This window comes from Hypomesus transpacificus, chromosome 18, assembly GCF_021917145.1.
Source record: "Hypomesus transpacificus isolate Combined female chromosome 18, fHypTra1, whole genome shotgun sequence".
Classification (NCBI taxonomy): Eukaryota; Metazoa; Chordata; class Actinopteri; order Osmeriformes; family Osmeridae; genus Hypomesus; species Hypomesus transpacificus.
The window spans coordinates 5,299,307-5,315,362 of NC_061077.1; the positions used below are offsets into that span (position 1 = coordinate 5,299,307).

The 16,056-nt window shown below is 47.9% G+C and overlaps 1 protein-coding gene across 2 annotated transcripts in view; it reads right to left on the minus strand.

Moving 5' to 3' along the window:
- The window catches only part of LOC124481156 (protein bicaudal D homolog 2-like), a 44,421-nt gene that overhangs the window by 17,806 nt on the left and 10,559 nt on the right, over positions 1–16,056 (minus strand). For both annotated transcript variants that reach the window (XM_047040981.1, XM_047040982.1), the window contains exon 2: positions 7,603–7,815. In XM_047040981.1, the coding sequence (XP_046896937.1) occupies positions 7,603–7,815 (213 nt within the window). The remainder of the gene's footprint in view (positions 1–7,602; positions 7,816–16,056) is intronic.

Here is a 16,056-nt window from a genome sequence, read left to right on the forward strand (position 1 = left end):
GCAGCCAGCCTGTGTCCTCACAGCCTCCTCCACCTCCCCATTCTCTAGCTCCCTGCCCCCCAGCTCAACCTTCCTCTGTTCCCTTCTTCAGACAGGAAACCCAAGAGCCCCACAGGAGAGTCGTCGATGGACAGCTTAGCCAGCGGCTCTGAAGGGTAGGCTAGATAAAAGCTCAACAGTAATGCGATACACTAAAGAAGTGTGTGTGTGTCTCTGTGTGTATAGATGACATGGGTAATGTATGCGATCGGATCCCTGTCTATGTCTTTTCAGATCTGCTGTCGGCTATTTATGTAACGTGTGTGCATGTTTAAGTCTCTGGGACCATCTCGCGTGACATGTGGTCTTTAATCCTTTCAGGTGACAGAGCAGTGGTGACGAGGGAACGTCGTTTAACACACAGCGTACGTCACTCCAGTCATTATCTCTCAGTGAACAGGTGCTGAGTGTGTGCGCACGTGTCCCAGTCACTTTGTGTGTGCATGCAGTAACATGACAGTGAGTATTAGGCTTGTGTGCATGTGCCTCTCCAGAACTGGCAAGGCTAACATGATGACAGAGGGCTAGTTAGTATCCCAACCCCCCCCCCCATCTGGCCCCTCCCCTTTCTGCTGTGACCATGACGTAATCCTTGCTTTGGCAGGACCACATGACATCCTTTACCTACGTTTTGAGGACAGGACGCCTTCACTAAGTGTGACCTGTAGTCTACAGGTCGAAACTAAACTAAGAAACAACATATAAAACGACACATGAGATTTGCTGACACAATGAACCAATTTGTCTGTGTTCCTCTGTACATTATTGGTCTTGGTGCAGAACTGAGCTTAGTTTGCCGTTCATTAAAACAGTGAGGGAATGTGTTGCTCTGATAGCTGAGGCTTTGGAACGTGGCTGAATCCCCAATGATGGACAGTGCATGTAGCTCATTAGCGCTGTGTAATAATTAATGATGGAGCACAGCACCGGATTGAGGCTGGCGTTGGAATGCTAACTCTGCATGAGAAAGTGTGCATGCCTGGTGGGGGTGGAGCTGGGTGATGTCACTGCTGCCTCAGCCAGGGTGTGAATCCAAATGTTGGTGCATTGATGAATAATGAATGGGGTTTACCATACTGATCTTTCCAATGGGCCTATTTTACAGACACTGGGATCACACCATCTGGAGAGAGCAGGAGGGAGGCAGGCTCAAGTAATAGATACATCAAGACACCTAATGGTCTATACACTGATTTACAGTGTTTCCTCTGGTGATTCCTCATATAGAGTGGACAGCGAGACAGTCTGTCAGATGTTTCTTCTCCTGCCCTGGGTCATGTGTCTCAGCTGGCGGGTCAGTGTTGTTTGGCCTAACTGAATACAGACCCCTCCAACCTGATTAGCATGCAAACTAGGGTTTTGACCTTCCACCCTGTTCTCCTCTACCCTTACGGGCCATACGGAGGCTGTTGTAGCGGGGGAGGGGGGTCTGGCTTGCTGCCTGACAGAAAAGGTAACCTGTATTTACTCAGAGAGGGTGTCGTGCCTGGGTAAAATGTTAATAACATTTACCCAGGAGGCACGAGGCCTCCCCAGGGAGTGTTTGTGTGTGGGGAGTCTTGAGGGGTGTTCGATGAGCCGCCATTAAAGTGAGGTCAGCTTCATTAGCATTCAGAGCCCTGTGGACCTGCTGTCACCACAGGCCCACCCCAAGGCTCACCCCAGCTGTGTCTCCCCTCAGCTGTCTGTCCAACACACACACACACACACACACCTGACCCAGAAGGGTGTATGCCCGTGGGTGTTAGAACATGATGTTTGAGGACAGTCACACAGTTCTAAGGATATCTATTATGTGTGCGGTGTGCTTGAATGAGTGAATGAATAGGCCTTGTAGTGTGTGTGTATACTGTAGGAGGCTCGTGTGTGAGTATTTTTGAAAAGCCCTTGACAGTGCTATCATTCACTCACTGTGGGGGATTCTGTGCTCTTCAACAGGACATGGGAATACTGGCTCAGTGGATTTCAGGGGTCAGAGACACAGTCCTGTACTCTCAATGACAGAGCTGATTCAGGCCTACTGTGTGAAGAACACATCTCTCCCTGCCCCTAAAGCTCCCCTTTCACTGCTCAAACTGCCTTTGACAGCATTCCGGCTCTTTCCCAGCTTACCTCTCAGCAAAGCTTGACATTTCTCAATGTTTGAGCTTCTCACTTTGCTGCATTTGAAAATAACTGTAACTCAGTAAGTAACCATGTCATAGGTTAGAGCTTACCACAACTGTAGATTAAGTTGCTTTAATAAGGTTATGTAGGCTGGGATTGGTCTAAATACTAAAGATGATCAGGTGTGTATTTCTGTAAAAATCATTTTACTGCTTTTTCCATTGCCTTCCCTGGAAAGTACAGTAGTAATTCCCAGATGGCAAAAGACAGGATTATCATATGACAGACCCACCAGCTCAATTTAACTCTCTCCACTTCACTCTCTCCTTTTCTCTTTTTTTCCTCCTGCTCCACTGACCTTCATTTCGCCCCCTCTACTGCGCCTTCACTCTTGCAACCCCCCCTCCCTCATCTCGGTGCGTCGCAAGCCTTAAGAAGATGTGTTTGGAACGCGGTAAGTATTGAACGGTCATGGCAGAATTATTCCTCCAGGTTGAAACATTAGCCATATTAGACCCATCACAAGGAATGTCCAGGTTGTGACACAGTGCTGCTGTGCTGTTCAGACACCTGGAGAGCCGAGGAGGCACATGGATCATGCCCTAAGGATGAGCCTGGCTGAGCCAAGGTCATGTCAGCCTCTGTTAAATCTGATTCAGCCCAGCACAGACCAGGATTACCTCAGAGAGAGAATCAAACATACAACCCCCCACTATCTGTCCAGAGAGCAGAGCAGAGCAAGCAGAGAAACAGACATGGGGAAGCACTGACGATCCACGATCTACTGACTGCCTGAATGAGGGAAAATAAATTGTCCATTCTTCTTACTGCAAGCAATTTCCACTCTATAGCAAAACCTTCCACACACCATTATGAGGTTGATGATCCTCAAGGTCATGTACAGGGCTAAATACAACACTTAAAAAAGAGAATGACATTCCTCTTGTATCATGTGGGCTAATTATTGGAATCTAACTTCACTTCATGTGTGAAGTTAGATCAGGGTTTGTGTGTGTATTTGTGGATAAGCCTTGGGAGGAAAAGCTGTGCATGCATGCACATAAATATGAATGAGTTATTCTGTGTGTCCAGAGGTCATATTTGCACAAGAGCTTTCTGGAAACTGTACACAAGAGCATACTTCTGAAGCCTTAGTGTATTTCTGTCAGGGGTAAAATGCATTTGTGTGTGTGTGTCTGTGTGTGTCTGTGTGGGCGCATGCCTGACAGCTGTAGACTCACAATCAACACATCGATCCAGGCGGAAACACCACTTTTGTGTTAGTGGACCAGGGCTTAAATGCTTGTGGCACAGTTGAGTCTGAGTCGTCCTCTAAATCACATACAAAAAGACGAACTTCATCAGACCTGATAGGTTAAAGATAATCAAGAGTTGCATGCTCTTAAGTGCTAAAACAAATATCCATGGTTGTGGCTGTGGGGGAGGGGAGGGGTGAGATAGGACGGGGTGGCCAGATTACCCAGAGAGCATCTGGATGCTTTAAGGCCCCTGATTTCACACCCGTAATTCTGGCCTGACAGAAAGGCTGCTGTCAACACATTCTAGACTACAAGGTCAGAGGTAACAGATTGAAGCTAGAGAACTACTCTGTTGTCCTATAATACTCATATTTCCTATTTCCTGTCGTCCTAACATCCCCCTTTACTAGTTTTTTCTCTTCCCTGTCTCTCTTTCATTCTCAGTGAACCCAGTGTTTTGTCTTCACCTCTCCCCTACTTTAATATAAACGTTTCTCTCCTCCTTTATGTTCTCACCCCTCTGCATCCATCCCTTGACACTCCTTTTATTTTAATTAGAATACCCTTAATAATAATAATACCTTCCATCCCTATCCCTCTCTGCTCTGTCTCCATCTCCGCCCTTCCCTCTTTCCTACAATACAGGAAGTGATCAGTCCAGATAGAGGAGACACTAGCCTAGCTGACACCCAGACGCCATGGGTTTGTCAGACGTTTATTATCTTTGGCTCCTGTCAGGCAATATTAAAGATGAACAGAGCATGGGCATCTTTCAGTCCCTCGGCCTACCATGCAAAAGACTACAATTACTGTACTACCACTACAAACCAAATGAAGGGATTTTTGCAGGCTAAACAACATGCGTAAAGATTGCACATTGCTAATGCAGATCATTGTCAAACAGAGGGTGCATTCACAGTGTGATAATCTGCCCATGAGAATTCTCATTCTTCCGTGGAAAAAGAGCCACCTCAGATTGGGTTTATGACAAGAGAGGAGTTTAATGGAGTCACGCCCATTATGGCGTGCCGCTTCATTATGTTACAGGCCCATTGTGAGGCTTTAATCCTGTAGTGCACACATTGCTGCTGAAACATGCTTATGGCTGCCTAAGGCGATCATTCTGCCCAGTACCAGTGCCAATTTGCTGGGTGTCTAGAACCTCAAGAGACTGGAGATGGTTTTATAGGCTGAATGACTGTTAGGGTACTAGACCTACAGCATGCAGCCAATGTGGGGGAGCTACAGGGAAGGTAAAGGCAGTTGTAGCCTGGAAGATATCTTCCTTTGTGGATCTGACATCAGAAACAGAATGACAAGTGTATGACCCTGTCTTTATGTGACACGACACACTGACCACATCTTAGTTTAAGACCGAAAGGATTGACAGTCCTCCACCTTTTACTCCACGGACAGCCCAACTGTCCACAGAACCCCATGACTGAGTAAGTGAGGAGAGTTTGAACCAACATCTCCCCCTGATTAATCAGGTTTACCAAGCTGTCCTAGAAAGCCACACAGAAAAAGACTGCGGCTTGTTTACTGTCATTAGACCATTCAGCTTCTCTAACGGATTTTCTCTCTCTCTACCGTTCCCCCCATCCTCTCTACCACCTCTCACTCTAGGTCCCTCCTCATCCTGGCTAATTTGATGCCTGCTTGACAAAGGCCCTTTTCAGAGTCCTCAGCCCTACCACAATGCCAGTCTCAGTGCCCCTGCTCCCACCCATCTGCCCGCCAGCCAGCCACCACTCCCCCTCCCCCTCCCCCTCCTTCCCTGTGACCATTGGAGGGGTGTCATTATCTCCCCTACGCTGCGAGATTTACACTCCAACCCCCTCCATCCAGCAAAATTAGGCTTGGCGTTTAGCCATGGCACTGCACCAGTCTCCCTGTGTGGGTGGGTGTGTGCATTTACAATGGACTTGGCACCTGCAGCAGCGAGGCACACATAGGCCACCAGTCCAGACGCCAGTTAGAGACCTGCACTGAAGGCACAGACTGAGATATGGCTTGGTAACACCTTCTTTGTGTGGACTGTGAGAAGTGGACTGGGGTAGAGGAATCTAGGCTAAAAGGAATCATGTGTTTAGGAGTTGAGGGGAGATTCCTGCACTGCAGGCAGAGGGCTTTTATCATACACAGGGCTTTGATATTTGGGACTAAAGACAGGGACTAAATAAAACACGTGAGCCATGTTGAGAGCACATCTGGCCTTCATGTAGCCAAGTCCCATCTCTGACTCAGTTCCACAGCCAGGAGACACTGGCCTAGTTAATAGAGGAATCTGTCCCTGTAGAAAAGTCGTAGGTCCTTGACAAGGAAATTCCATTTCAAGGACTCTATTTTCTTTCTCCTAATCTCAATCCCAAGACTTTGGCTGCAGTCATGTTGTCAAACAGACTGGGTGTCACTTCCTCAGACAGGGGGGGTTCTCCGACCCGAACCGCCCCTTCCAAAACACAGTAATCACCAACTTGAGCAGCAGAATGACGAACTTAGCTAAATCTGCACAGTGGAGGATTTGGAGTGAGGGGCTCAATCAGCGAGCGAGCGAGCCAGAGAGAGAGAGAGATAGATAAAGGGAGAGAACTTGCTTTGATGCACACATGTATTTTCATAGGAAGACAGTGATACAGTCCAAACTTGCAGGTGCAGCAGCTGAAGCAGGGTGTTACTGGTGCATTGTAACTGAGGACGAGTAACAGAATCCCTCTGCTGCTGTTGTCTCCTTGTAATGTATCTATCCGCCCTCCCGCCTCCCTAATAAAGGTCGGTGCTTTTCAACTGCTCTTTATTATTCTAGCCTTCATCCACCCAGCCGAAGGAACACTGTCTTTCACATCAAACAGACCCATTGAGGTGAGAGGCCCCCTCTCCCTATTCTTCTCCCCTTCTACATCTGCCTCTCTAGGTTGTTGTCAAAGCCCCACCATCTCCCTGAGGGGGCTAACCAGGCCTCTTGTTAATTCAATATCCTCACTGCATGTCTAGAAGAGATACAGTGCACACACACACACCAAAAGAAAGACTGGCACACTGACTTACAGACACCCTGACATTGTAGTGCTTATACATGTATTACTAAGGAGGTGAATTAGGTCTGACTGTAAATGTCATTAGAGTGAAAAGGTCAGACTGCAGTCGGTGTGGAAAGTAGAGCACAGACAAAAACCTGTCTGTATGATGAGAAGATTGGGGCGGTGTGACAGAATAGGCTGTGCACAGGAATGTGTCAGTGGGAGTGTGTGTTTGTGTGTGAGTGTGTGTGTGTGTGTGCATGCCTCAGGAGGGTCTGGGGGCGAGCTGAGTCTCGCTAGCTCTTATCTGGCTCAGGCTGTACGGGTGGCACTCAGGCCGCTGGTGGTTGCCAGATCTGATGTGAAAGGAGAAGAGGCACGCTACTAATGACCGGGGAGGGCCACGAGGCACGTGCTGCGGGCAGCTCTGAGGGGCACCACTGCGGAGGTGCACTGCATCGAGACAAAAGGCTAAAGGTGGGAGCAATCTTTAGTCACTCCAAAACCTTGACTTGTCCGCTGTGCACAGTACACTGCAATCAGTGGATCGTTCCATCATGTGTGATCATGCCCGGTGTCGGACAAGGAGCCGTGTTTCATCCTGCTCCATGTCTCGACAGTGTAGAGACATGCTAAAGGTTCCCAGAAGCTGCCGACTCTCCTACCCTGTCATTTCAGCCCCTCCCTGTCGCCCAGGGCTGGGGAAGACCACATCAGAACCACAGCGATGGCGCTTGTTCAATCAGCCTGATCTCTACTGGCTCTTTACAGAACCATCAGGGTGTGATTAGTCCTGCCTTGGCATGCCAAGCAGAGTTCTGTAGTTAGGCTTTCTGTCACGCACATCTGGATGAACAGTTTAATATTACAGGGAGAGTGTGTATACGCCAACACTATAAAGATAACGCAAACTATGTCTCAACAAGTTGGGACAAGTTCTGATGACTTGATGGATTCTGTTTGGGTGGATGTAGAAGGCTGTGTGCAACAAGTGATAAGTACATTGTGTGACAGACAGGCAGACAGACAAACAGACAGACAGACAGACAGACAGACAGACAGACAGGCAGACAGGCAGACAGGCAGGCAGGCAGGCAGGCAGGCAGGCAGGCAGGCAGGCAGGCAGGCAGGCAGGCAGGCAGGCAGGCAGGCAGGCAGGCAGGCAGGCTGTGCCTCACCTCTCTCATCTCCTGGGTGATGGAGGCCAGACGCTCGTTCTCAGACTGGGTGTTGGTGAGGACGTTGCGTGACTGGCGGACCTCCGTCTGCAGCTCCAGGACCCTCTGCTCGTAGTAGGCCTCCTTACAGGCCGACTCCTGGATCAGACACTCCTCCCTGCTCTCCCCGTCTGCCGCCACCTTCCTGTGGTTGGAGTACGCCTGGCCGAACGCCTGGAGAGGACAGAGGAGGGGGAAGGGATGGTTAGAGAAACTGTGGAACTGACAGGGTAGCTTTATAAACTACATATAGTACTATGTCGAGATGATTATTAATTCAAAAACTGTTTTTAATCTCTTAAATTGTGAGGTTGAGGTTGTGAAATTAGGCTGCATTGAGAATGATTGAGAAGGAATCATAATCATACCAAATGGACAAATTTACAGTTAATGGCAGGATTATGAATATTTAAGAGGTATTAGACTACCCTGACTACACTATCGACTTGTTACTGACTCATGAAGCCCACATTTATATGGCAGACATTTATTTTTTCAAGTTTAGCTGGGGACAGAGGAGGAGGGCAGCATCAATCCCCCCAAATAAAGAACCCTGGAGAGATAATCAGTCTGCTTCCATCTGGGCTGCATCATTCTTCTCTCTTCCCCTCCCTCTACCCTCCCTCTCTCTCCATTCCATGCTGTCCGCAGGACTCTGGTCTCCACTACACGTGCACACCAGACTCCACAGACGGAGGACGAAAACAGGAAATGTAGAACAAATCCTGGTAAAGCAGCAGCAGATTTATGCTATCACTGGTAATAATGCAGGACCAACATCAATGTCGCTGACTCTAATGCTCTTACTGTAGAAGGAATTAAAAACTGCATTTCAACATTTGGTATAAGGTTTAATAAAGTGAGACTGGGATATGTTAACAAATACCTTGAGAGCAAAAGGTTTATATTGTCTTACTAGTTGTACAGTGAGATGCTTTCCACAGGCCTGGCCTCTTTCAGTTGTCTCTGTGGTGAATGTGTGTGGTGGCCTATTTCACTGTTAATGGTCCTGTTCTCTCATCTATGACCTTAATTTGTTAATGGACCACAAGGCACTATGAATGGCTGCAGGGAAATGACAACCACCACCACAGGGGGGGGGGGGGGGGGGGAAAGAAAGAGAGAGAGAGAGAGAGAGAGAGAGAGAGAGAGAGAGAGAGAGAGAGAGAGAGAGAGAGAGAGAGAGAGAGAGAGAGAGAGAGAGAGAGAGAGAGAGAGAGAGAGAGAGAGAGAGAGAGAGAGAGAGAGAGAGAGAGAGAGACAGAATATCCTGGAGTTTGGCAGAATCTAGGTTAGGTTTCTCCCTCTCTCACACCCTGTCCACCATAGCGACCGCCTCCGTCTCAAAATAATCACCATCTGATTGCAGATTCCTTTTTCAATCCCGTACAGCAATGATCCAGCAGAGATTTTCAAATCCTCATCTAGTCTCTCAGCATGAGCACAATCCCATGTCTGAATTCACCTGAAGCAATGAAAAATCTGACCTTGTTTCAATCCCAGCTCACAAGCATGTGTGCTGAGACACATGCTTGACTTTGCGTTTGGATTATACCTCTTTCACAGTGCTTCATACTAATCCCAACATCCTAAATCCTTGAGAGAAAGGGAATACCGTACTACAAAATTACATTTCAGAAATTGACCTACTTTTTCAGGACTTGAACTAAAACGTGCCAAAGTAGTTCAGTGGGCTAGAGCCATAAATGACATCATGTCTCGTGTGTCACGTGTTGACATTCAGGGAAGATTGTAGGCGCAGGACAGCTGATAGCTTTGTTGAACAGACAAACACAGACAACAGCATACTTCCCCTGCAGCAGGCCTGGAATAGCTCTAGAATTGTGACATAGTTCTTGACCTCATCTAGGTGGAACTTTTCACAAGTCTTGCATGGTGAGGCTTCTAGCACAGAGGAGCCATGATGCGCACACATTGCTAGGAATAACAGTCCTAAATATCTTGACCATGCTAGGAGTCAAAACACTGTCAAACGCCCTCCCTCCACCAATCAATCAGCCAGACTTCTTGTTGATTACAGCTTCCTGGGGGGGGGGGGGGGGGATTAACTCAATCAGAAGCAGGGGAATCCTATCATTATAATCTGTGAGCGTGGCGGGTATTGGGGGGACACTGGCCTAATCATTGTGATCTAGCCAGCCCTGTGACTCAAACAGGGGCTGCCCAGCCAAACTCCACTGACCCACCAAAGCTCCTTAATCTAATTGATGGAGTGTGGGGTTGGTTTTCAGGGTGGGGGGAGGCATCATGTCAGTGCGAGACCCCTGGCAACCACCCTCTATAATTCATCTGTTTACACAGAGAATGATTGTGGATTATCAGTTCGTAATGAAGCTAATCAAACACTTCATAACAGAAGCAAAGGCCAACTGGCTGCAGAGAAACTGTAATGGTGAGAAGAGGAACCAGGATGACATGTGTTCTTCCTACCACAGTAGAACTCCCATCTATAGCCCGTTGAATATCAATATGAGAAGACGAGCATGGGGGATTAGGCCTGCAGTAGTCCAGGGTCTGATTCCAGATGAGAGCATCCCCAGAGCGGCCCCATGCTGGGTTTGGATCCTTCTTGGCCCCCATGGAGACAGCAAAGCTCCTAATCACAGTTAGCATCCTGTGGTCATGGGACCATGTGGTCTGCTGTCTGATGTGGTGTCTTCTCTGATACTTTTTTTTTTGGTCCCTCCCTCCCTCCCTCTCTCCCCCTCCCTGTTACTTCTTTATTTCTCAGCAGTCATGTGATGAACAGAGAGCTCCACGTGACTGAACTTGAAATATTAGGACCTCATTCCCCTTGAAAACAGGGTCAGAGGTGGGATGTTAAACCTAGCAGAGGGGGGCCTAGAGCTTCGATGAATACCCATGTGCCTGTAGGCTTCCATGTGGTCAACTGATATGAGCAAGTTGAACCCTCTATTGTCTAAAGCACACATTGCCACGACAGAAGGTCCAAGTTACTGAACACAAGCATGTTTGTCATGTGTTAGGAGCTTGTTCTGACATGCTTTGAAAATTGTCTTTTCCTGTAATCTGACAATCCAGACCTCCAGGAGGGGCTGGGAGTCAGAGGGCATTAATTAGAGGGTATCAGGACCAGACAGGCCAGCGCTTGTCAGGCATATTTTGTATTTATTTTGCAGGGACAATGCACACCAATCCACAGCAAAACTGTAAGTGAGCCACAGTTAGCCAGAGAGGCACATTTTCATAGTCATAGGATCCCATACACCATCCCCATTTAGGACAAGGGGAAATACTAACTACTAAATGATGAAGGACAATGGTCTACAGCTCTGACAACAGAACCAATTCAACGAGGTCGCCTTGCTTTCCTTAGGCCTAAACATCCCCCATCTTCATCTCCTGTAAACCAAAACAGCAGAATGTGTTCTCTGACAGGCTTCCTACAAATCAATATCTGAAATGGTCAGAGACACTCTGGGGCCAAAGTAAACACCATTTGAAATTCTATGTTAGGCTGTATGCTCTACAGGGGAAGAGCATCTGTTCAGGGAGGGGGAGAACAGGGCTTGCTAGTCCCCACAGATACAGCAGGACCTTCTGAAGCGCAAGATCAAACTGACACAAGCTTAAAAGTTAAGCCTCTTCTTCCCCGTTTGTGTGTGTTTTGTGTGTGCGTGCACGTTTGTGCGTTCGTGCCTAGTGCAGCAGTTGAGATGGAATAGCTCTGCTGCATTTGGATCGATATCAGAGTTGTTTTTAACCACACATTTGCCTCAAGACCCAGATCCCTTCAGACTCAAGTGCGATCTCCTTCCCCCTATTTTTTGACCTTGCGTTGATCCGACACCAAAGGCCTTTGACCCCCCTGTGGCTGAGCCCCTTGTTCCACCTTCACACAAGCAGAACAAAAAGGATCTGGAGGAAAAGCAGCAGGAGAGAAAGACACAGACTGGGAAGACAGAAAAAGGCCAGACAAGCTCTTTGTATAAACCCAGACAGGAGTTACCTTCAATGGGGACAACAAGACATGCAGTCCCCTCACTCAATGAGCCCAGTCCCGGGCTCCAGGCTGACCAGTGTCACACAGACTTTAGTCATCAGGCTCTGTGTGTCAGTGTGTGCAGGAGATCAGTGCTGCTGCAAAGACCTTGTTGGTACCGGAACACATTTGTTTCCCAGATGAGGAAAGGTTTGAAGAAGAGGCAGCCTACACTGAGAACAGGCGGAGGCTCCCACAGTGTTGGACGCTGTTGATGAATCACACATGCCCACTGAGCCACTTACAACCATAGAGGCTGGCACTCCATCATCCTTCAAGGTGCTGTAGATGGAAAGGGACTTTTCTGGAAGGTGTTTGCAGGACTGCTCGGGCTTCGAGACGTGCCGTGGTGGCACTGTCCCTTTCACCGTATATAAAGGAGGAGGGCAGGGATGTTCGACAGGTTCTGATGCGCCACTTAAATAGCTCATGATAAATGCAGTCTTTAAATTAAACTAGATTTCTAGACACAAAAGGTCAACGATTGAATCTTTCAGTTTGTGGGAGAAAATACAGAAGTTCAGAGTGAGGCCGAGCTGTGGCCACTGCATTGCAGTCGTCATTAGCGCTGGATGTGGGTTGAATCTGGAGAGAGCAGGCTGTCAGCAGATCTCTTCATCAAAATGCCTTACTGTGAGGAAAACAAACCTCAGATTGTTTCGCGTGATATCTCTGACGCTGACCATGGTGGAGCAGCTAACAGAAGCTCTGTATGTGATTGGACAGGGCTAGACAGGGCACGCTCACAGGCACAACAAAACACCCACCTCTTCATGCCACATTACAGCCCAAGAACGTGGGAGTCTCAGAAACAGTGTAGGAAGTAAGACCTCCAGACCTGCTGTAGGGAGAACACTGAAGACAGTGTCAGTATGGCAATAGAAAACATGAACATGGTTGTAAAACAAGACCTTACTGGCGTAGATCATCATTCTAGCCGTGGTCCTAACGAAGTGGTTATGCATTTGCAGTAGCGTTGAGTTAGGGGTAAGTGGGCTAGAGATGATTACTCCGCGGGTGTCAGAGCTGAGTTAATAATCGGAGAGTTGACCCTGCATGCCTGAGCCGTGCCTCAGCCAGGCCTGCCGAGAGGACTGCTCCCTGTCTGTGGAGCAGAGGAGGGGGGAGGTCAGAGCGCAGGCTGGGCTGAGGGGAGGGGGAGCGGGGAGGGGGAGCAGCACTGAATGGCTCTTCCTGCCTCGTGCAGTGCTCCTCACATGGCTCGATGGGCTTTCACAGTAAACAGAAGGCATCCTCTCTCTTTCTCCTCAAATTCACAGGCCAGAGCACAGAGGCTGACAAACACACAAGCACAGCTTTGAGGTATGCAGTATCTATAATTAGGGCCTATTATCTGATGCTTACAATATGGATTTTTCTCAGTGACCTCTTCACAATGAGTCCTGAAAGATTCAGGGCTCGGGGGTTAAAGCACAGTAGGAGATCAAGTGGGTGCCATAAACACATTCACACACTGACCTATCACTTCAGGCTTTCACTCGAATAGTGAGGTCCATTTTATTTCTTAACAATTGAGTTGACTGTGTTTATACCACCATGTTCTGGATGCTTCTCCTGCACAGTTCCAGCGAGAAATGTGAAGCACTTGATGTTTGTGTGTGTAGATCTTCATTTACAGTGAGAGCATTTGCTCTAACCATTGACGAGTTGGAGTAATGTCAAAACCAATGGTACTGTGACAGAGAGCTATTTATCACATCTCTGGCACGTTTGTCATGGAAAAGGGTGAGAGAGAGAAAATCAAAAAAAAGAAAGTAATGTTTTAGAGAGAGGCCGACCAAGAAAAAGAGCGACAAACAGAACAGGAGGGTGGGAAGATGAAAGGAAGTAGCTTCCTGACACCATGTGAGGTGTTTGTTCTCTGTTCACTGGTTCAAATCCGCCTCGTCGCTCCCTCCATGGAACAACTCACCATGTCATCTGCCCAACACATCACATCTGTGTTACCCTGACAACAAGGACTGCTCCACTGGCAGATCACACAAGTAATAAGGAAGTTAGAGCTTCCCTCCAACGCTGTTTAGAGCTGGACATGAGTCATCAAGCATGAGATACAATGTACAATGTTTATCTGGTTTACAGCAGAAGCCATGCTTTTAACATCGACAATGAGTCTGATAAAGATGGTGTACTATATGAGAGAGCTAAAGTCCAACAGTAGTGTAAATCAAATCAAATTTATTTGTATAGCCCTTTTTACACGCAAGCATGTCACAGAGGGCTTCACATGCGCACATAGAACTGCCCCTCAACAAAACTGTGTACAAAACTGAGGGTGAGAGAAAGAGAATCAAGGTCACAAGGAGACAGTAGAGGACAGACATCTCTGCCTGGCACAGAGCCACACTGCTTCTCATCCAGAGTACAGCCAGTGGGCTAACATCCAGAGTACACCCAGTGGGCTAACATCCAGAGTACAGCCAGTGGGCTAACATCCAGAGTACAGCCAGTGGGCTAACATCCAGAGTACACCCAGTGGGCTAACATCCAGAGTACACCCAGTGGGCTAACATCCAGAGTACACCCAGTGGGCTAACATCCAGAGTACAGCCAGTGGGCTAACATCCAGAGTACAGCCAGTGGGCTAACATCCAGAGTACACCCAGTGGGCTAACATCCAGAGTACAGCCAGTGGGCTAACATCCAGAGTACAGCCAGTGGGCTAACATCCAGAGTACAGCCAGTGGGCTAACATCCAGAGTACACCCAGTGGGCTAACATCCAGAGTACACCCAGTGGGCTAACATCCAGAGTACACCCAGTGGGCTAACATCCAGAGTACACCCAGTGGGCTAACATCCAGAGTACACCCAGTGGGCTAACATCCAGAGTACACCCAGTGGGCTAACATCCAGAGTACACCCAGTGGGCTAACATCCACACAGACATGCAGGGGCAGCACACACACCAATGTCATCGTCTTCAGTCCCATTCTCCCTGCATGCCCTGCAGCCAGCCATATACGGCAGCACCTGGTGCTCCATGTTAGGGCTTGCCCTGCTCCCGGAGAGAGGCTGTTCAGAGCTTTCAGCTGTGCTCTGGGGAACAGAAAGCTGCTTGCAACACACACACACACACACACACACACTGGGAAACACACAATTGGAAAATAATGTGGAGTGTTGTGCTGCCTGTCTGTTTCCTTTTTCTGAGAGTGAGACCGAACAGCCAGAGGACCAAGAGGAACCCAGCCTAGGATGCCTCACCACTCCCCCCAAACTACAAGTCAGCTGCCCAGGCTGGAGCACACCTCTCACCAGCCTGGAGGAGAGGAGAAGCACACTGGAGCTCCCCATCCTAATCAGGCTCACGAGGCCCTTTTACATGCCTGACTGGCAAGTCTGCCCTTGACCACAGAAGACATCAGTGCAATTAGCCTCCTGAAAATCAATGCTGCAAGATTCCGTTTGGATTAATCACTACTTTCATCAAAGAAACTTGGTGAGGATGAACCAGCCCCACTCATCTTTTATTGAGTTGGCTACATACTGCAGTGCTCGATTCTGGGGCATGTTTGGGATTCTATTATGCTGTGTGTGAATGGTGAAACACCTGCAGCGAGGAACCCTGAACTCAGCACTACTATTCCAGCTGACAGACCCTGCCTGAGTGGATCATGGGCACCCCAGGCTCTGTGTGTGTTCTTACAGGTTGGTTAAAAGCAGTCCTTAGCTGCTCTGCCAGGGCCCTAAACTAACAAGGCCGGCTGTCAGTTTCTATTCCCTGTCCTCTAAACAAACAGGGGTCTCCAAGGGGGGGCTTGGATCAGTAGTTTTAAGACAGCTACAATGGATAGAATGGAATGTTTGGTTAATCAGACGGCCATTTTTATACTAGAGACAAAACAATATCACTTTGTATGCAAACCATGTTACTAGTTTACCTGAAATAGCATGCTTTTGTAGAGGCTTTTTGTTGGGAAAGGCACTGTGAACCATAATAATCCAAAACACCTGTTCTAATTTTCTCCCTTGAGAAAAGTCAGTTTTACCACTATTTTGCAAGACATAAGGTGGACCAAATTTCTCATTTGTCAGTCTAAAAAGGAAATATTTGAAAAAAGTTTCCAAACCTAGAATAAGCTTACTGACTAGGTACAGTAAGATACCAGCTATATTTAAATGAGTGTTTATTTAATGCAGTCAATTGTTTGTCTGATAAATATTCTCCACAGTAGTGGAAAGCCCCTCTCTCAAGGGAGAACATATATTCCATATCTGTACTGTAGACCAAGCACTAAGGCATCATTATCAGAGCCCGGGTTGTTATCATGGCTCATATCACTCCCATCCAGGCTTGGGGCTTTAGGACCTCTGTGATTTGCAATGCAAAGATGTGCTTATCTCTTTCCACCTCCTCCAAACGCAGGG